Raw genomic sequence first — 21,279 nt, 5'->3', positions numbered from 1 at the left:
AACAGTAGCTGTCATTTAAATTTATTTTTTGTCATTGATGTACTGTGTACTGTATTGTCCTTGTTGCAAGATTCTCTTTTCTCTGTTCCCCTGTTACAACCTTTTTAAACCTTCATATAGTAGATTGAGCATGCCAGTAGTAGTGACTGGTCCACTGGCACAACCAATCCCTTTTTTGACAACTGTCTGTCTGTCTGTCTGTCTGTATGTCTGTCTGGGGGTGACTACCAAGTTGTTGTAGTAGTTTGTTCTTTCTTATAGAATTGTTTATGCTATCAATTGTCATTAAAACTAACTAGTGTTGGCAAAGAACACACAAAAGCGTCTTTGCATGTTGACATTTTAGATTCTAACATAGACCTTTCCGCCCTAGATTTGTAGAACAATGAGTTTTTTGTTGAGAGTCATGTTGTTTTGTGTGGTTCTCATGACAGTTACTGCCTGCCTGGAGGATACATATCACAAACAGTCACAGAAAACCACTTACTCTATGAACATATTTAAGTTGCCCTTAATGTACTCTAATGTAAAATATCCTTTTCTTGCCATCTTCTGGAAATAATTGAACCTATATAACAGCAATATGACACTAATATCCTTACCATTGTAATATTTGTTGACACCATCTTGACTGATGGTGTTAATTTTAATGAATAAGTGGCCAGAAAAGGAAAATTATTGACATTTTTATTTTTGGATTACATTAGTGTAGTGTACATTGGACAACAATGTGAATGGTATTGAAGAGTGATTGTCCTCTATCTTCCCAGGTCCCCAGAGTCCTTGTGAGCGAACAGACTTGCGCATGGCTATCGTTGCAGATCACCTGGGACTCAGTTGGACAGGTGAGAAACATTCTGCATTGTATCTTTTTCTCTCTCTAATCCCCTTCTACATAACCTTTGGTCATATCAGTCTCAAACATGTTATTTACTGCCATCTTCAGGCAAACTGAGTCAATTAAAAAGAATCTATGCTGGGTTTTTTTCTTTTATTTGTTTTGAAAATACAAATATCTGCAGCCTGTGTGTTTGCACTGTGAATTAAGTGACTGTACATTAAAGTTTGAATATGTATGAGCTGCTATCTGTGTCCCATCACAGAGTTGGCTCGGGAGATGAACTTCACAGTGGATGAGATCAACCATGTCAGACTAGAGAACCCCAACTCTCTGACAGCACAAAGCTTCATGCTACTTAAGAAATGGGTCAGTCGGGAAGGAAAAAACGCCACAAGTAAGACTATTTTTACATCTGAAAACCTTACTTTTTTCTCTTTTTAGTCTTTCTGTCTTGATTTATGGCTAAAAAGTTCATCAGTGGCCAGGTTTGCTCAGTTGGTGGAGTAGGTGCACATACAGTATATAGAGGTTTACTCCTTGACGCAGCGACAGCGGGTTCGACTCCAATCTGCAGCCCTTTGCCTGTCATGTCTTCATCTGTCCTGTGGAATTAAAGACTAAAAATGCCCCAAAAAGATGTTCATCAACGTGAGAAGTCCACTTTCTAATGCTTGTTCACTAAATTAAGTTTTTTTTCACAAGAGTAGTCCATCTTACCTTACCTTCTGTATATCCTCCTCACTCCCTTTCTGTCTGATTTTGAATCTCTCTAACCTGTCCTCTGTTCAGAAATCCTCATGTACCAATCCAAGCAAGTTGCTTACATTTACAACAGGCGTATTGTGTTTATTGCACCATCCCAACATTGGAATAAGCAGTTTAACTCAAATTTATGAACCTTGTTTCATCTTTTTTCAGGTGACTCATTACATTTTTCTTGTCTTCCTTTTTTCCACAGCGGATGCCTTAACTTCAGTGCTGACCAAAGTCAATCGGATGGATATTGTGACTTTACTGGAGGGCCCAATATTTGACTATGGTAACATTTCAGGCACGAGATGTTTTGCCGATGATAACGCTGTTTTCCGGGATCAGGCTGATGGTAAAGTTTAGCTCTGTCTAGCTGACCTCTTACCTCTCCCTGCTACCTTTTATTGTTGTGCCCAAGCATGGATCATATATTTATAGTCCTGGTGCAGATCTTTAGAGAAGCTGGATTTTGTTTGGACAACTGGTTCCTAATGTTCCCCAAATGCATTCCTGATTTTCATGCTTTACAGTTTACTTGCTATAGAAATTATATTGGTATTTTTTATTTACATTTCAATCCTTCTCTCTCTTCAATTTATAAAATGATAGCCATGGTTTAATGGCACTTTCACACTTGCAGGGATTTGAATTGGCTTCTGTTGAATTAACCACCATTTGTATTTAAATCAGGTCTTGCTCAGGGTGAATACTCCTTTACAAATCAGTGTATCCAGTGGTCACAAATGAGCATTATCCACTAAAATAATCCCATTCTAAGTGCATGTTACGTACTGCTTTAAATATGTTTTTAATTATGTCTGACTTGAGTAAAAATAATCCTGTAGATTCTGATTTTCTCTATTCATTTAGTTTAGTTCTCCTAGTTCTCCTCCAGTTCCTCTAAGCCTTCCTTGGATAGATGAGAGAATCTCTTCCTCTGTGAAACCAGAATGCCTCCTCCTCCTCCTCCTGTCCTGCCTCCCATCACCTTCCCACAGTATTTACTGCTGATAACAGCACATAACAGCTCTTAACTAATAAAGAGTCATGTGTTGCCCTCTCCTCGCATCCCTCCTCCTCCACACATCCTTGAGTCATGTTATTCATTCAGTGTCTTCTTGTGCAAGCATGTTTCATATTAATCAATCTTTTCCCTCTTCCTCCAATTCACTTTTTGTTTCTTTTTTTCTCTTCTGTGTATGTCTTGACTTATTCCTTTTCTATAGTTTGCATGATCATCCCCTTAACTCCCAAAAGTACTCAAGCTGCCTTCATCCTGCAGACACCCATCCCCTTCTTTCCCCAACCCCCCCCACCCACTCCCCTTACACCTACTGCAGAACTTCCCTTTTCCCGACGCCGCTCTCCAAGTTATGAGTCCTCCATTTCACTCAAAGACTTGGCACCTCCAGCGCTATTTAAACTGCCACAATTCAACTTCCTGTCCTCTCCTTCCCCATGCCTCATCCCTCAGTACCCCCCTGCTGACCCTCGTCAATCTCCTGGCTTGCCTTTATCACCCCACCCGTCCTCCACGATCCCCCTCATCACCTCACCTTTACCTCCCTCGCCTGTTGCTAACTCTCCTTCACCCATTCCTTCTTCAGTTCCATCTGTCCTTTCTTCACCCTCATCTATCCCAAACTCCCTCACACTCACCCCACCAGCTCCAAACCCTTCACAAGTTGAACCAAACACCCCCTCTCTCAGAGCTTGCTCTGACCTGTCTTGTCATACTACTGTTCCTTCTGAAACTGCAACCACACCTGCCATCCTCACCCTCGTACCCTCCTCCATTGCCCCTAACCTATCAGAACCCCTCAGTAAACCTGTTTCTCCAATGCCCTTCTCGCCCTTAGGCACGGCCTCCCCTTCTGTCACCGCGTCTCCATGCAATGATCCTTTTGTAACCCAGCTAGCCGCCTCCTCTCATCATTGTCCTAGCCCCAGTCCTTCCTCCCCTCCTCCCCGCTATCTGTCTCCCTGTCCTGCTTGCCAGTGTACTTGTCCGCAGTCCATCCCCCTACCTCCAACTCAAACCCGCATAGACCCTTCCACAGTGGAAATATTCATTTAGCATGCTCTATCCTTTATCATGTTCCTTCTCCTCCCCTATTTCTTCTTACATCTCTCATCTGTCAACTGTCTCGTGTAAGCATGTTTCAATACACCCTGACAAAAATTCATATCTTACACATATGACCTCCCACGCATGGTTACATGATACATGATTAATATATATTATGGCCTTATGACACTAATGTGTCTCGCTTTCAGTCTTACCTCAACACAGCTTTTGAATGAACACTCACTGAAAATCTAAACTATTGATAAAAATGCCATTGCTTTTATGATTACTATCAATTTGAATATAGTTTTTTATATATCTTTACTATTTTATTATTTTAATTTGTGTTGAATATGGCATTTTCAAACGTGCACATTAAAATGTATTGTATGTATTTATTACATTTTAGTGCATATGTTTGATATCGGTTTATCATACTGTACTGCCATAGCTTCTGACATATCACCACCTCAGCTAATGGTTGGCTAGATACATGCTTTACACTTGGGCCTCTGTGCCATCGTCCATGTCACACGGTGTATGTGTGTTTTTCTGTGGGTTATATTCCTTTGTGGCATGCTTTGGTGTGTATGTCTCTACATTTGTCATCCTGTGACCTACAGATTATCAGAGCATTCTAGCAGAGCTGCAGTCCCCAGCCACACTGCACTCCAACCCCCACTTCTTGGAGCCTGAACTCCCCGTCACTCCCAACCCTTCCCTTGCCCACCACCAGCACCACCATTACCCAGAACCAGACACCCCTTTGCTGGCTGACTCCCAACCTCAGCCCCTGCCCTGGAGCCCAGAGATAGAGCCAGGTAGCAGAGAGCCAGACAGCCCCCCTAGGAGCCCCCCCAGACCGTGTGAGCTTGCCCTGTCCATCCCAGTATTTGTACTCCCCGATCCTGTTCCTCCCAATGTCAGAAAGCCCCACATTGCTCTGAACGACCAGCTGCTTTCAAGCGAGGAGGAGGACAGGCCTTGTCAAGAAATGGAGCTGAGCCACAAGCCCAAGTCACACTCCCTCCCTGCGATGTGTGAGTTACACATTGACATGGTTTACTCCACATCTTCCCCTTCACTCTCATCAGTATCATCAATAACCCCTTCATCGCCGGACAGAGCACTAATGGGAGATGGAGGAGTTCAGATGGGTTTACAGGAGGATACATGTTTAAAAGGAGGGGAAATGGAAGTGACAGAAGACATAGATAAGGTTGTTAAGATGGTTGCAGCAGAGCTAGCAGAGGGAAATGGATTTGTGGAAAAGTGGGTAGAGCAGAACTTGATTAAAAATGTGGAAAGAAAATGTGAGATGATAACAAAAGATAGGTCTTTGCTGGCAAAGGAGAATACAATTTTGGCTGAACAGAAGGAGGGGTCTGCAGAGAAAGAACAAGATGTGAGAAATGTTGGGAATAAGGGGGCAGCTTGCGAGGTGGAAGAGGTGAGAAATGTGCAGAATCTATCAGAAGAACAACATAATCTGATGCATGAAGTGGAAAAAGATTGTTCCAAATTGGAAACAGAGGCTATCAAAGAGAGCATTGTTGAAACAGCTGAGGTTCAAAAATTGAAAGGAGGCAGTGAGGAAAAGGTCTACCAGGGTGACAAGGTGGATGACACAGATGGACAACTGCAGTTGCAGAAAGATGAAGGGTTGTGTAGCAATGAAAGAGATATTCACGGGACATCAGAAGAAGACCAGGCAGCCGAGGACCAGGCCGTAGCGCCCCTCTCTCCTCAGGCCTGGGTTGAGGCACTTGGAGAACGTCAGCCCAGTGAGTCTGAATCCAATGAGGAAGAGGAGGAGGCAAACAGAGAGAAAGAAATCAAAGAAGAGGCTGTAGGACCTCTGTTGGAGGAGGAGGTGGAGAAAGAAGAAGGCTCAGAGGAGAAGGAGGAGGACGAAGAGATGACCAAGGCCAGTGTTCAGGAGATTCTTGGTCAGGTTGAACAGGCAGAAAAAGAAGTGTGTTCACTTTCAGGTTGGCACAGTGATTCATCCAGCGTCAATGTGGAACCACCAACGCCAGGCCGCAGTGTCAGCTCAGACCTGCTCGACAGGCGGGAAAGGTAAAAGCATTATACAGCTATAGGCTTTAAACAGAATCACTCCTAGAATGACACCCTGAATTTGAAATCTACTGCTTCCCTAGTGCATCTTTTTTTCCGAAATCTTCTCAGACAATCTGTTGTTCAGTTTCTTCAAGTTATCCTGCTGCAATCCTTATTTTGTGTTTCTCACCCAACAGCCAAGAAAACATTAGTGACTCCATCACATCCTCGTCTAGGGGTGAATCAGGGAGGTCCCGACAGAACGGCAACAACTCAAAGCACTCACCTCAGGACCGCTCATCGGGATCTTCAAATGGCAGAAAGGAAGAGGGAGCACTCGTGTCGGAGAAAAAAGTCCAGGTAATGTGGCAAGCAATAATAACAACTAATCAAAAAAAAAAAAAAACAGCCGTTGTAACAGCGTAGAATGTAATCCTCTTTATTTTCTGTAGCTACTAAATCACTTTATTTTGTGGTGATGTTGTTATTGCAGGAGACATGGCGAAACTTGTTGTATGAGTTGTGCTTCAGAAACATAAACTTCAGTGTTTTATTCCAGGTTTTCCTTCGAACATGAAGGACATCAACAAAATGGCTGAACTAACAAATTCCCTTGCCTATACCTCATGTGCATCTTTCCCCTCCTGACTCCCTCCGTGTGTGTGTATAATGACCTTATAATACCTTTATCGACAGCGGGTTAGTGTAGATTCCGGTTCAGAGGAAGAACAGACAGTAACCACCAGAATCTTCAGACGCCGTCTCATTTTAAAGGTACACCGAAAACCTGCGGCAGAAGCACGGCTGAGCCTTGGTTTGGTTTGGCTTAGACTGTCAGTCTGGTGTGCATTGTAGTGGCTTGGTGTACTGATAGTTGTCCTCTCTTTGTGTGTTCCTATGTGTGATATGTTGTGATAGCCATGTTTTTGTATATGACTATGGAACCTGTCATAGTAAATGCTGTTTACATTGGCTGGTTGGAAACAAACGTAGTGCTCAGCCTCTTTTTGACATGGAGGTTCTGTCTTGAGGTGTTGTTTCGGTGTGTGGTGATGGTGAAGGATTGTTTTATCACGTTTTTAACCATTTCTGAGCGTTCAGTCATATGCTAACCCCTAACGCTTACAGGGAGAACAAGCAAAGAATATCCCAGGCGAGTCTGTGACCGAGGAGCACTATATGGACCACGATGGTAACCTCGTCAGTAGAAAAGTAATGTATAACTAAACTTTCATTTTTCAGCTCTGAAATAAAACCTAATTCAGGGGGAGTATGTTTTTATAAAAGCAGACAAAATCAGTTTTTTTTCTTCCTTTGTCGACATCCTTCTGCCTCGGGCAGGTGATCAGGAAGGTTATTCGGCGGATATCTACTCCCACACCAGAAAACCAAGGAGGTGACAGTTGGCAGCAAGACCTTCAGCACAGTCCCGTTGTGCAGGAAGACGGGTCAGAGGTTGGCACGCAGATACCTTTTAACTGTGTTCCTGGGTTCAAAGTCTAATCTAGATGACATGCCTGGATCAGTAGTTGCTGTGAGGTTAATAACTAATGCAAAGAAATTTGGCTTAAAGCTGCACCAGAAGATACGTTATGTTAAAAACACCATTTAACAGCCTAAATCACAAAGTGGGGCTATAACAAAAAAATTTAAATATCATGTTGAGTTAAGTCATATTGACTTGACACAAAAATGAAGATAAAATGCAACAAAGAAAAATATTTCACTTAGTGCGAGCTGCATATAGCGTCACTGTGGTGCAGATACAGAATAAATGCACTGTAACATTGTCTTGCATGTGAATAAAATACCTTTCCCAACTTTAAAGCTTTTTCAGAGGAATGTTAAGAGGGAAATCGGGGTTAAAGAGGTTGAGAAAGAAATGCCGTCTCCAAGACAGCAGTGTTTATTGATACCACATGTGATTTTTAGGCATTGCAGACCTCAATTTTACATCACACTGCTGTTTGAGTGCAGCTTTAAGTCAAACAATAAAGTCAAAAAGAGGACCATTTAGATTTGATCATGTTTTCCTCCAGCAGTGCAGGTGAAGTTTGATTAACACTGGATAAACTGGTTTGGGATAACTGTCCTCATCATTCTCTTCTGGGCACAAACACACAAAACCCCCATATATGCGGCCATTTTAAGTGCATTGTTGCCTGTTATGTTTTGACACTGTGTGGTGTCTATTGTATTTGTCTTTTAAAATGTTTAACCGATTAGTCAACAGTATGACTAATGAATGCCGTGACTCTGCTGGGAAAATACAATCTGCCTCTTTTGGTTCTTCTGCCTCTTCCATAATAACATAACTTATCTTCTTCCAGGTGTCTGGTTGCTGTGTGGTTTGGGTCCTAAACTATTCCTAACCATTAAGCTACTACTAACATTTGCTAATTTCAGATTGCTTTGTGGAGTTTTGCTTTCTATTTTGTGTCTCTTTTTTATTTTCTGTTTCAGGGTTGTTGTGTTGTTTTCCCTCCGATCAGAAGATAAGATTTCCACGTCTCAACTATATTTCTGTGTGTGCTTGTGTTTTCTAGCAAGGAGTAGGGTCAAGAAATAGCAGGCGAAAGGATGACAGAAGATCAGGGGATAAAAAGCACCACTCATAGGGATGGTTGTGCTCTACCAGCCAGGTAATGCAGTTTACTGTCTTTCACTGTAACATAATCAGTATGTATGTATAGTTTGTATGTATCAGTGTGCAGTATGTATCTGTAAATTATTGTACTCTTAATCTCTTTATGCTGCATTCATGCCATGCTCCACTATTACAATTTCGGGCAATTTCCCAATGGGAGAGTTCTCTTCCTTAATACATTCAGGTCCTGGAACTATTTACTTGTACTTATCAAACTCACTCTGTACTATCCTCTTTAAAATGAAAGATTCAACATTTTGGAAATATGATCTTTGGCCCTTTTTTCCCTTCTTCTTGCTTGACTCTCTCCACAGTTAAAAAAAAAATACGTCTACCAGCCCAGCTAGTTAACAAGTTATGTCTCATACACAAACGGTCATGTAAAAACTGTTTCTTGATGAACAACAGCACAGTCACTTCCCGGAGACATGACGTCAAAGTGAGGTTACCGGGCAACCAGTGGCTATGCTGCACAGAAGTGCTTGGCAGTCGGATAAACTTGTTTGTCCAAAAATTTTTACATTTGTGTGTGTGTATTAACCAAAGAAGATACATGTTAATTAGTGAGCCGTAGAGGTGCTGGTAGTTGTATTTTTTTGAAACTTTGAACAGAGCCCAGCTAGCTGTTTCCCTATGCCTCCAGTATTTATGCTACGCTAATGGCCTCCTCCCACCATCTCTGTACCAAATGAACCTACACAAGAGTGATATTGATTTTCTCATCTTACTGATGTCACACAGACTCTGAACCGGTCTGATCCTGGTTATCCCCTGGCTACATGTCTCTGCTCCTTCACTAAATGTGTGCGAATAGGGAACAGGGCTGATGGGCACTATGCACCTCAGCATTATATTGCCCCACTGATACCCTCCATGCCTGTTTTTGTTCACTAAATCCTCAACACACAACAGCATTGTAGCATCCAAAAAGAGTTTGTTATCCTACTGGCCAGACCGTTAATCCCTACTGCTGTTCAGCCTGGTGTTGTGTTTGCACTGAATCATTCTATCTTTACAAAACTGGCGTATAAATAATATTGCACTACTGTAAAGCCTGGAAAAGCATTTCTAAGGCAACCATATAAGTCATCATACCAACCCACGAACCATCATGTCTTGTTAGACATACTTGTTGTGTCATACAAAGGAATGGAAGATCAGGACAGACAGTTTTTTGTCCTTTAAAACATGTTTTTTTACATGTAGAATTTTTTATTATTATTATTTACACGCTTTGAATTTAATATGTATTTGAAGATAATATTTCCTTTTAAATATAATGTACATTTGTATATGTTAGGAAATGTATGGCATTCATTATTGCTGTCAAAAAACAAAATCCTGGTAATCTACACATTTGTCAACTGCTTCATCACAATATACATACATGTGTCTTGCAGATGTACAGGAACCAAGTTGGATGTTTCCTGAGAATAAGTGTTCAGAGGGCTAGAAAGCTCCAGTGTGAAGACTTCAGGGTCCAGTCTGCAACTATCTGCTTCAAACAACCGTTTTCATGTGAGAGGAGTTGACCCTTCTGACTTATGCATGAGCATGAAAAACTCACTTCCTGTCAATGAAAGGATTGGGGGGGGGTTCTTACTTTCTGACTGGTGATGGACACGTGGACAATGATTCTGCTTCCTCTTTTGTGTGAAACAATACGTGCCATCGGTCCACTGGTGTTGTGAGAGCTTTTTTAAAAGAGCATCGTTTGTTGTGAAAACGATAAAAGACTCCATCGCTGACAACCACACAGGTGCAACTGTGACCAAAGATGGCACAAGAGCTCAATCCACATGTTGGGTGGAAAGAGTGAAGTAGACACAATAACACACAAAAAAATCGAATGGAACACTTCTGATCCAACTTTATCACTCGCCTTATAGTTTTTTCTTGAACCCATTGTTGTCAGGATGTAAATTGTTTTGGGATTTTTTTTCTTCCTTTTTAAAACTTAAACTAACACAAAAGCTTTTATTCTGTATATACAAGTACAATGTGTAAAATTCTTAACAAAGGAAATAAGCTACTAGTTGAGAACACACTGAGGAGAGTGACCTTTTCAAGTGCTTTCAGAATTTATTGAAACGGTTCCACTTTTAAATATTTGAGTGTAACTTCACCGGTTCTTGTATAATTCATTATAAGAGCAGGTATAATGTTTGTACATGAAAAAGCTGGTTTGATTTTAACAGAGGAAATTTCCAGAAAATCAAATTTCAGCAATTCCCAAAGTGGGAATGGATCTAGTCCTATAAAAAGCAGCCTTTCAGAGTACTCATATTTTCATGCATGCTGTTCACATTATTTTAAGTACAATTTTTACAAGTTTGCAAACACTGACAAATATCAAAATGACAAATAAAACCCTTTATCTGTGTACACATATAGCCCTAACATTTGTCACTGATTTTATATTTTAAATTGAGAAAGGATACCATCAAAACATGTATCATGTCGGGCTTCTTGAGGGTGTGATGTCTTGTCTGTAAAACCGGAGGGCAGCTTCTGCGACAAGAACGAAATAATCTGAATGTAAATGCTAGAAGGCTGGCTCGCTGTAAAATTATAACTGTATTGTCCGTATTGGCTATAAGGTGTAGGAGTCTCTGTACACTGTTAGACTGTTTGTAATCATTTTAGCAGTGTGTCAATTTGGTTTTCTAATGGCTGCTGTGGTATTAGAGGAAAACTCGGGCATTTAATTTTGGATTTTTTGGTGATGTATTTCCTTAAATTAAAACCTACTCACATTTGGACACATAAATACATTATTTGATTGTAGCTCTAAATAGCATATTGTATGACAAAACACTGGATGGTGAAAAACAATTATTTAAGCATTAAATAAATTGTGTTTAACTCTGAAACTGTGTGATCTTTTTAGCCTTGAGAGTCTGTTTATGCAGTGTCGAATAGAATTGTTTTCACTAGCTCATTGGCAAAAAATTTACTTTACATTACATTAGGAATTATCTTTGTATTGGTTTTCATTAGATGCCCATGTAGTTCAAGTGTGGTGTGCTACTGGTGCGATGGCTCCGTATGCTGATGTCTATGCTATAGACATGAAAACTATGTAACTTTTTTTTTTGGGAGGGGGGGGGGTTAAATAAGTCAGGTAGGGTGCTGTTCCACATCCTCTTATACTACTGTATCAATCAAGGGGTAGAGGATCCTTTGATATGGTTGAACTATCAATTTTGTCAATTTTGTTTGATATGTGTTTTCACCTGAGCAGATTTTTTGATGTACAATTCTTACTAACAGAGTGAAGCCATTGAAATGTAACTATTCTAGCACTTTGGTTATTCAAGGTCTTTTAGAGGCTATAGCAGCAATGATGCCACCACAAATGTTTCAGACGTCTTTAAAAAAATCAACCTAAAAATAAAAAAATAAAAATGCATTGATTTCGCAATACAATTGTGTCTGTCATGTCTTTGTGTCCTTGAACATTTTTTATTATGTAAGTGATGTTATAAGAGACGTTGCCCTCCAACCAAAGGTACTTCTCAAGTGCCCTTGAGCTAAAATCTCCAGGGCTACTTGTTTCTATGCTTCCCATGAGGATATTGCAGATTTCTGTTGAATAAATAATTAATAGACGGCATATAGTTCATACAGTAGAGAGTCAGACAAAGAGTCAGGGATTGAACCTCCAACCCTGATTAGTGCACAACCCATTCTACCTCCTGAGTCACAGCTGCCCCATGATAAATGATAAAACAGTTCCAGCCAGTCTTGCCTCTCATTTATATGACATTGTTCACATTAACATTCCGTAATCCACTTTAAGTGGATATTTTATGCAGATTATACATGTGTTGTTACTGTGGTACTTCTTACTAATAGAATATTAAAAATAGTGGTACTGGCCAACTGATCGCAGTAGAATGTTCTTGGATGAGAAACACAGTAGATAAATGCTCTGCCACCTACTGATTATTTATTATATAGCAAATCCTCCCACATCCTCCTTATGTGGCCATGGAGTCATGGCAAGATTATCCTTCCTCTGGGCAAATAGATTATCTGCTTTCCACTTTCATCTATATATTTATAGATATTAAGCCCACACCCCTTATATTAATTAAATATCTGTTTTATTTATTTGTTTTAATTATGTATATGTTTTTTAGCATTTTGTCTTTACGTTGTTGTGTTGTAATTGTTGGAGCTATTATTGCAAGACAAATTCCCGTGTCTCAGGACAATAAAGTGCTATCTATCTCTAATGGCCCCTACTGACCCCCTCTTTCTGGTACTTTGATTAAAACACAAGAGTATTAAGTAATACCATAGACTGTATCATTTTTAAAGTCACTTTTTTACAGGTTATGATACAAGACGCACTTTAAGACTCATCATTCAGCTCAAAGTGTGCTTTAGGGTGTGGGGCAAAATTGCCTATTTTGCTCGGTTAATCCAGTCTTGGATGGAGTTGATAAAGACACGAGGACGCATTGTGCTGTACTAGAGACATCCTGATGGTGGTGCTATGTCGACGTGCGTGAGCAAGGTCACACGGTGTACCATTCTGCTGCCTGCGTTCCTCAAACGCTGCAGCTGCCGTGTTACTCGCAGCAACCCCACACTGTCGCACAGCCATGGCCGACAGCGCAAGCGAGAGCGACACTGACGGAGCGGGGAGCAGCTCGGCCACCCCGATGTCGTCCTCCGCTTCAAATTCTGGAAAACCGAGCATAGTCATTTCACAGTTTCGTTTGGAGGAATTGACGAACCGCCTGGCCTCCTTACAGCAAGAGAATAAAGTTCTTAAAATTGAGCTGGAGACGTTCAAACTCAAGTGCAAAGCCCTGCAGGAGGAGAATCGGGACCTCCGCAAAGCTAGCGTCACTATTGTAAGTAACGATAACTAGCTAGCTAGATGCTATCTTATTTTACTGCATTTGTCAGTAAGTTGGCTACGACAAGTGTCGTTTGACTGCTGCTAAATAGTCAATATTAACAAATGTTACGTGTCACATGGAAATGTTATCAACATTTGATCACTGCACTCTGGTGTTTTGCTAACGTTAGCTCTAACGTTACTAGCATCAGTTAGCCAGTTGGATTTGTTGCTAATTTAGCCAGCGGGCTAACGTTTGCTAGGTGGTTGGGCAGCTAGCTAGCTAGTTTGCTTTGTTTTGTTTTGCCTTGCTAATCTTGGCTAACATTAACCCACAAGGATAACGTTAACGTCAAATTAAAATAAGGTAGCTAAACAATTAGGTGGGCAACTCACGATGCAAGTTACTTAGCTAACGTTACTAATGTTAATCTGGTAACTCTCTGCTAGACATCGTCACCACGTTATGCTCAACGAAGATACGGTAACCGGGTGCAAATAAATATCCCAGCAGCACTGGCACGGACCGATGCGACATGTCTTCAAGCATCCATCAGTTGGCTAGATGGGAAGTATGTAACGTTAGGCCAAACTTAGCAAGCTAGCTAAATGCCAGGCTCGTATGTTGGCAAGTCAGCCCCAGTGCATCCTGTCCACCCTATTTAAATGTGTGTGACTCAACTAGCAGCTCTTTGCTTTCTATTGTCCCTGTTAGTGTTATTGTTCTTGAACTGACAAATTCTACTAGTTTGCAATATAGAATTTAGCTTTTGAGGTCAGTGAAGAGCGAGGATGGAGAATTTGAGACTGGCGCTGGCAAGGACGAAAGTATCTTTACACTGTAACGCTAGCCATTGTAGCTTTCCTTAGTGCCCCCACATGTTTCACTCTTCTCCTCACTTTAAGTTACCCATTGCTGCCGTGGTTCTGCTCGACGCCCACTGCTACTACTATTAGTATTATTGTAAGTTGGTTCTATTATCTTTACTGTTACTTCAATTCCCGCTGTTCATCATGTCAATTCATAACTTCTATAATAATAGTAATTGTTAGTTGTACCGAGTTATTAAAGTTCTCTCCCACCTCTCCCTAGAGCCACTTACAGCACTTAGAGTCAGATTATGTTCAACTTTCTTTTTGTTAAAAGGAAGTCTTTCCTCACCACTGTTGCACCAAATGCATGCTCTTAGGGGAATTGTTGTTTCTGTGAAATATAGATTGTGGTCTACACCTACTGTCTATCTGTAAATTGTCTCAAGATAACTTCTGTTATTATTTCATACTATAATTAAATTGAATTTCTCCAATACATATTGAGTCAATAGGGGAAATTCAGCTTCCTCTTTGGCTGGCAGACCTCACTGCAGCAAATTTGTGTTTGCAGTACGGTTGGTCGTTGGTCAATTTAATCAGGGTAAAAATCCATCAGTTTGATGTGCCAGATCTAAAAGTCTACCTCACTGATGTTTGCCCATGCAACTGTCTCTAATTTGTTGTCTCTCCTGCAGCAAGCAAGAGCGGAGCAGGAAGAAGAATTTATCAGCAACACCTTGTTTAAGAAGATCCAGGCCCTCCAGAAAGAGAAGGAAACTTTGGCGGTCAACTATGAGAAGGAGGAGGAATTTCTCACCAATGAACTGTCAAGGAAACTCATGCAAGTGAGTGATGGTAACAAGATAGAAGCATATTAATTTTTAACTTTCTGGTTGGAGTTGTATAAACCAGGCACCATGGAGAATTGCCTAACATCAGTTTGAACGTTTACTTTCCCCTTTTTGATGACAATCATTCAAATATCACTAAGGAACAGATGTTTCTTAAAGCTCAGTATGCAAAGGTTGAGCTTGCTGGATGGGTGTTTATGAACACAACCTCATGTATGAGTGTGCCGCAGCTATTGCGTTATAATCAACTGTATTGGTACATGCCCAAAGCCTGAAAATGTTCAAGATGACTTCACTGTGGCTGCTAGCTTCTCAAAATGACTCTCCAGTTACTCTCCTCCCGTCTGTCGGCTTTTTGGTTCAGTCTGTTCCACATCGTATTTTCCCAACTGCAGAGCACACGCATGCTCTCACACTTTCAATTGTTAGCTTTAGGCTGACTAATGGTTTGTTGATGTGTAATGAAGTGGCAGTCTGGAAGTAAAACATGTAAATGCCTCAACAGCACCTGCATAAGGTCATATAGAGATTCATTTGGGCTTTCGTTATCTTGCTTTCTCACTTAACATGAAACAGACTTGTGTCTGTCTCTGCCTGTAGATTTGGTGCTGACAAATGGCCTGTAGTATACTATGTGTTGTATTTGTGTTGTGATTGAGCAAATGTGGTCATTTGTTTTACTGGGTGTGTGAATGCACTTGTGCAGATCCATTTTTGTAAACAATTTGGTCTGACCTGTGTTTTCCCACTATTACTTTGATGATTGACTTTTTACTTTCGTTGTCTAAAGTGGCCAGATGATGCAAGTGCTTCAGCAGGTATTTAAATTGATACAAACCTTTCAGCACACTCTATGCCCTATATACCAATAATTAGTACAGTGTGATTTGTGTCACACTTCTGATATCTGCCAATATATGTTTGTCTTATTAGAGAGGAAGCTGATAAAAAGATAGATGCCATAAACGCAGCTCGCATTATGTACAGTATGTACAAACAAACTGCGTCTGCATGAAGGATAAAAGAACCCAAGTGGGAATAAATGTTCCCCGCAAGGTGTTCTGAGGCTAAAAAAGAACATATATATTTTCAAAAGGACTTAGTTGCCACACAGAACAGCGGGGTGGAGGCCTGTTATACAGTAGTGGCTGTTTTGGCTAAAGCAAGGCACATCACAACAATTCCTAAAATTGTTAGTATGTTAAGTCAAAGAAAAATGGCTGCACTGGGTATGGCAACCCTTGGTAGCCTGTTCTTTCAGCCAGGAGTTACATAGCTCTCGACTGTATGTATGCAGTAATTGTAAGTTATAACCAACTGCCTTCTTTTACGTTGTCCTAGTTGTTTCTGTTAGGTGCATAATGGAAATAGTAATTTTCCCCTCTCCATTCTTTTCCTATGAATTTGCATCCCTTTCCCTGAAATGAGTAATCACTTATATAATTCATCACATAGCCGTCCCATTTTGAATCAGTGCTGAGCCGCACCCTTCTTTGTTTTGGTGAGCTGCCAAAGGCGGTTACTTTGGTTGCCAAATCATTATTTTATGCTGTTTATTCCGCTGGCCAGTGTAACCATGAATATGGTAAAATTGTTACATTGGCTTTCTTTTTTGTTAAACTCTCAATGTGTAAGCTAAATGTGATGATCTGACACCAGTGTGTTTGTTCACTGTGGTCATTGAATAGTTTGTATGTGACTCACCATGAGTCTCTTGTGCTGTTTCCCCTCTCCTTTCGTTCTAATATGACTCCCCTCATCCACCTCCTCTTCTTTCCCTCTGTCCATCCACTGTTATCCCCTTTTCCATCCTAGCTCCAGCATGAGAAGGCAGAGTTGGAGCAGCACTTGGAGCAGGAGCAGGAGTTCCAGGTTAACAAGCTCATGAAAAAGATCAAAAAGATGGAAAATGAAACCATCTCAAAGCAGCTAACCCTGGAACAGGTATGCTTGTCTCGGTAGAGCAAGATGATTTCAGCATCCAGTGTAGAACATTTCCCTGAACTTGTGTGTCCAGTAGTTGTCAGGCGCCAACATTTCACCATCCTTAATTCTTCCCACTAAATTTGTTAGTTGGTTAAAACATTTTAGTCTGTGGCTGAGAGTCGAACCTGTGTGTGCCGAAGCCACTGCGTAATGTTTCTTTGCTTAGATGACAGGATTTTTCTGGAGATGTGCATGCAGTCATTGTTGCTGCTCACTCATAAGTGTACTGTATATATGTCAGTGATGCTTGTGTAATGCTGCTGTGCATTTTTTAAGGTGTAATCAAATGAATGTTTAACAAAAATGTGTCTTAACTTCGTCACAAAGGCACCAATAAGCACTTTAAGGGTCTTTTTTTTTTTAATCAGTTGGCAATTAAGAAATCTTTCCATCTCTAGTCTATTCTGCATTGACTTTTTTTATTTTCACTGTGGCCCATTCACAAGCCGACATACAGAGTGTTAGCTCTGTGAAAGAGAAGCTTGTCTGGTCAGAGACCTTGGGTTTTGCAGGACAGTGTAGTTGTGTGCAGTCCTTTAAAATTTTTCAATGACAAAGTTTTTCTATCCCTGAATGTCCCACTCCGCTCTTCCTTTTATTCTCTAGTTGAGGCGGGAGAAGATCGACCTTGAGAACACATTAGAGCAGGAACAAGAAGCCCTGGTCAACAGACTGTGGAAACGCATGGACAAACTGGAGGCTGAGAAAAGGTATGGAGTGATCGTATTATGTGTTAACAATTTCAGTATCTAGAGACGATGGCCATTTTAGAATCTGCCTCTTGCGGCCCTGGATTCATAGCTTGTTTTCCGCAACATCTTGTGGCTTGCATCAATAGATCATCTGTTGATCTTAAAATTAGCTAATAGTTTAAGAACTAGTTAAGTATGAAACCTGATGCTTTGGCTGTGACGTCCATGTGTAAAACTACTGACGTTAAATGTGCAGTGATGTCACATTTGACAAGTTAAGAATTTAAGTGTAATGTCAATCAGTTTCAATGTTGTTGATATGTATTGCTTATTTTGTGTGCTTTGTTTTGTTTCTAACATAAAATATAGTACAAGTAATATTAGCTCATTTTTTTGAAATGGGGAAACATAAACAAAATAAGGTTTTTGTATAGACCATATTGTTTGCTCCCTTTTCTGTCTCAGAGAAGCGCACACATTCACAGGCACATACAAAATGCCTGACTGTCACCAAAAACAAGTGACTCAGGTCCACTTATGATGCAGAGTCAAATTACCAATAATTGACCAACAGTAGCTGTCTTAATTTTTGGATTACACATTTTCAGGGTAACGTTTTAGGAGAGTTCATTTTAATAGGCTGAATTATAGATATTTGTCGGTCATTTTAAATCAGAGTTAAATTAAACCTGAAGATGCATCAAATGAAGAAAAGTTGAAAAGACGTTTATTTTTGAGAATTAAGTAAATGGTCAAATATTTAGCCAATAGGCTTGTATCAAGTCTCATGTAAAAGCTAAGGGATCTCAAATACATTTTTATTTTTAAAAAGCTTCTCATCATGACCATCCTTTCTGTTGATGAATTTAATCACTGTGTTTTCTAAACTAGAATCCTTCAGGAGAAGTTGGACCAGCCCGTATCAGCTCCTCCATCCCCAAGAGACGTTTCCATGGAGATAGACTCACCAGAGAACATGATGCGCCATATCCGTTTCCTGAAGAATGAGGTGGAGAGGCTTAAGAAAAGCCTGCGCACCACTGAGCTGCAGCGTAAGTGGCTTCTCAACTTGTCTCACGATCCAAGGGAGTGTGGGCTCTGAGGGGGCAGATGCCTTCAAGTGTTGATTGAGGATGTGATTGGTAAAACAGATCCTCTAATAAGCTGTGAGGGTCAAATTTCATCCTACACTTGGTGTTCTTTCCCCCCATTGACCAAAAACAACGGATACTTTCTGGCCGTGTCTGACACAGTTTACATCCTCCTAACTCCTTGATATTTACTGGTCAAATTACACCTGGTGATACTTTTGGGGGGATAATAAAGAAGTAGAAATGCATAGTAGTGAACAGGCCTCATTTCCCTGTTTATTCTTCTTGAAAGCATCTTTGAACATCTGAGATGGGCCAGTGGCGGTTATTTTGTTTGATTTATTTAAAAGCCCGTCTATTGAGTATGCAACTTGAGGATAGGCGGTTATTGACAAAGCAAGCTAGTTCTTCAGTCCATCTGTATAAAGTTGTGACCTAGAAATCAGAGACGCAGATAATTTGCCATACCAGCTCTAGCGTGTACTATATATATTACATACATTAATACTGCATGGAAAAACAAGCGGGTATCGCTTTAAGAAGTGTCCTTGGTGCATTCAAGGACGCCTATTGAGGACTTTTGTGAAATGTTATCTTGTGCATTGAAGGGCACTCCAACATCTGAGACTTTTGTAAGAGCTACCTTTTTTTTTTTAAATGCATCGATCAACCACATTTATGACATGCTTATGATGTATTCGCATACTTACTTTGTCATGTTTTTTTTCAATTTGACAGTGTAGCCAGTTAATGAAAAATGTTATTTGGTTAGAGACTCTTACTCTGGCCTGTGATACCTGGGTGTTTAGAAAACTGATTCACCAGGAAGGAATTGTCAAAACAGTATTTTATCTTACGTATGCTGATAAGATTTTAATACATTTTAAAATCTAAACAATCTGCCATGAAGTTATTAAATATTTATTTTATGAAAACCAGTAACACAATTATCCAGGGATTTAAGTAATCAGTATTGCTTTCTGGTTTTTTATATTGTTGCTTGTGACATTGCAATGAAATTATAGAGTAGGCATTAGGGCTGCACGAATATGGCCAAAAAGATCATCACAATTATTTTTGATCAATTTAGAGATCACGATTGATTATCACAATTATTTTGCTGATTTTAAACAAAACAAATGTTATTGTCACATAGGCTTTATAACTGCTTTCACATCCATATTGTGCTACATTCCTCTTATGTTGAAGTTGTATGTTGTACATACATACAGCTGCAACACAATAAATAGTCTAGGAGATATTTAAAAAAGAAAATGTATCTCTGAGAAGGCTCCTCACTTGTTTTCAACAACAACTAATTAAAAGAGCTAGGGAAAGAGGGAGTGCGATGGACGTATGCTACTCACAGAGTGACTGCTGACTCATTATGAATCGGTCCAGCACGGGTCGAATGGCGGTTCAGCAGAGTTACACACGTTGTATACACATGTGTGTATAAAATGTCTGTATCGTCACTGCATTTTTATGAACTATGATTTTCTGGCCATGGGTCACATCTCTCGCCCAGGTCCAGCAGGCTCAGTCTCACACACTATTACTCTACAAACTGAAGTTAGTTATATTCAATAACTTCATCTGTGTTTTCTGCCATGGCCACCGTGATAAGAGTTACCAGCGGAAACACTGGTACAAATACAGGTTTGCCTCTCATGCTTAACAATATACAGCTGTGTTAATAATAATAATAATTAAAACTGTGGTCAAATGTCAGAAGTGTGGGCCATTGTCGCTGTGTCTCCATGTTGTCGGGGAGCCGTTTGTGAGTGAATGGGGGCGGGGCTGCGTGGAGAGTAAGAGGAGAAATCCAAACACATGCGCGGCTTTACAGAAGAAATGGGTCATGTTACACAACTTAAATCATATCCATATAAACAACATTGCTCCGTTTGTGGAGAGGCAGTGGATGCGAGGACATTAGGTGCACCGGTGCAACCTGGGAAAAATGTGAGGAAAAAATGTGGGGAAAAATGAACAACTCTGACTGGCAAATGATCAGACAGTGTTTTACGGAGCGGTAGATTGGCTTTGCAGAAAAACCCGGAGAGTTCTATGATTGTTCCATCACGCAAATTTGATCATGGGAAGTCAAAATTGTGATCGTGATTAAAATTCCATTAATTGTGCAGTCCCAGTAGACATTTTCTTGTTTTAATAGATCAGGCAGATAAGGCCAATTTGAACAGACAGATACGCATCCAGCTTGTCTTTTATTAATACTTAATTTCATAACTTGATTAAAATGTGTTGCAAGCTCATGTTTAATTTGGTCTCTGAAAGCCTGCAACTCGGTGTATTTGTACACACATACATAACACCAAACTGTCTCCTCCCAGTTTCTCAGCACAGCATTAATCTCTTATTTTGTTAAAATATATAACATTTGTGTGATGTTCAGACAGAAGTGATTTAGCTTGATTATATTGTGGAGAAATTACTTATTTTACTCTGAACACATGTCTGGTGTCTCTCAGCATTATTCTGCCTATGCTTTGTTTTTGCCACTAGAGGGAGCTATCAGTCCAACCTGAAGATGAGTCTAGTATACAGCTGCCAAATGTGATCTTGACAATATCTCAGCTGATGTCATTTGTTCTGTCCCCCCC

At 40.3% G+C, this 21,279-nt stretch overlaps 2 protein-coding genes across 51 annotated transcripts in view; both read left to right on the top strand.

Annotated features, from left to right (window-relative positions):
• The window catches only part of LOC116705540 (ankyrin-3), a 133,272-nt gene extending 121,510 nt beyond the window's left edge, over nt 1-11,762 (top strand). For 43 of the 50 annotated variants that reach the window (XM_032541754.1, XM_032541776.1, XM_032541749.1 and 40 more), the window contains 10 exons: nt 771-845; nt 1,104-1,235; nt 1,800-1,943; nt 4,283-5,738; nt 5,918-6,080; nt 6,417-6,494; nt 6,849-6,932; nt 7,062-7,175; nt 8,267-8,362; nt 9,768-11,762. In XM_032541754.1, the coding sequence (XP_032397645.1) occupies nt 771-845; nt 1,104-1,235; nt 1,800-1,943; nt 4,283-5,738; nt 5,918-6,080; nt 6,417-6,494; nt 6,849-6,932; nt 7,062-7,175; nt 8,267-8,338 (2,318 nt within the window). In that variant the 3' untranslated portion in view covers nt 8,339-8,362; nt 9,768-11,762. The remainder of the gene's footprint in view (nt 1-770; nt 846-1,103; nt 1,236-1,799; nt 1,944-4,282; nt 5,739-5,917; nt 6,081-6,416; nt 6,495-6,848; nt 6,933-7,061; nt 7,176-8,266; nt 8,363-9,767) is intronic. The other 7 variants (XM_032541767.1, XM_032541766.1, XM_032541780.1 and 4 more) reach the window with 6 other exon arrangements.
• A 1,110-nt stretch (nt 11,763-12,872) lies between these two features.
• LOC116705368 (coiled-coil domain-containing protein 6) overlaps nt 12,873-21,279 on the top strand; it is a 15,183-nt gene continuing 6,776 nt past the window's right edge. Inside the window, exons 1-5 of the mRNA XM_032541495.1 lie at nt 12,873-13,235; nt 14,731-14,880; nt 16,702-16,830; nt 17,479-17,582; nt 18,456-18,616. Coding sequence (XP_032397386.1) covers nt 12,981-13,235; nt 14,731-14,880; nt 16,702-16,830; nt 17,479-17,582; nt 18,456-18,616 — 799 coding nt within the window. The 5' untranslated portion in view covers nt 12,873-12,980. The remainder of the gene's footprint in view (nt 13,236-14,730; nt 14,881-16,701; nt 16,831-17,478; nt 17,583-18,455; nt 18,617-21,279) is intronic.

This window comes from Etheostoma spectabile, chromosome 17 (assembly GCF_008692095.1).
Source record: "Etheostoma spectabile isolate EspeVRDwgs_2016 chromosome 17, UIUC_Espe_1.0, whole genome shotgun sequence".
Taxonomy (NCBI): domain Eukaryota; kingdom Metazoa; phylum Chordata; class Actinopteri; order Perciformes; family Percidae; genus Etheostoma; species Etheostoma spectabile.
This window is presented reverse-complemented; position numbering and strand designations above follow the sequence as displayed.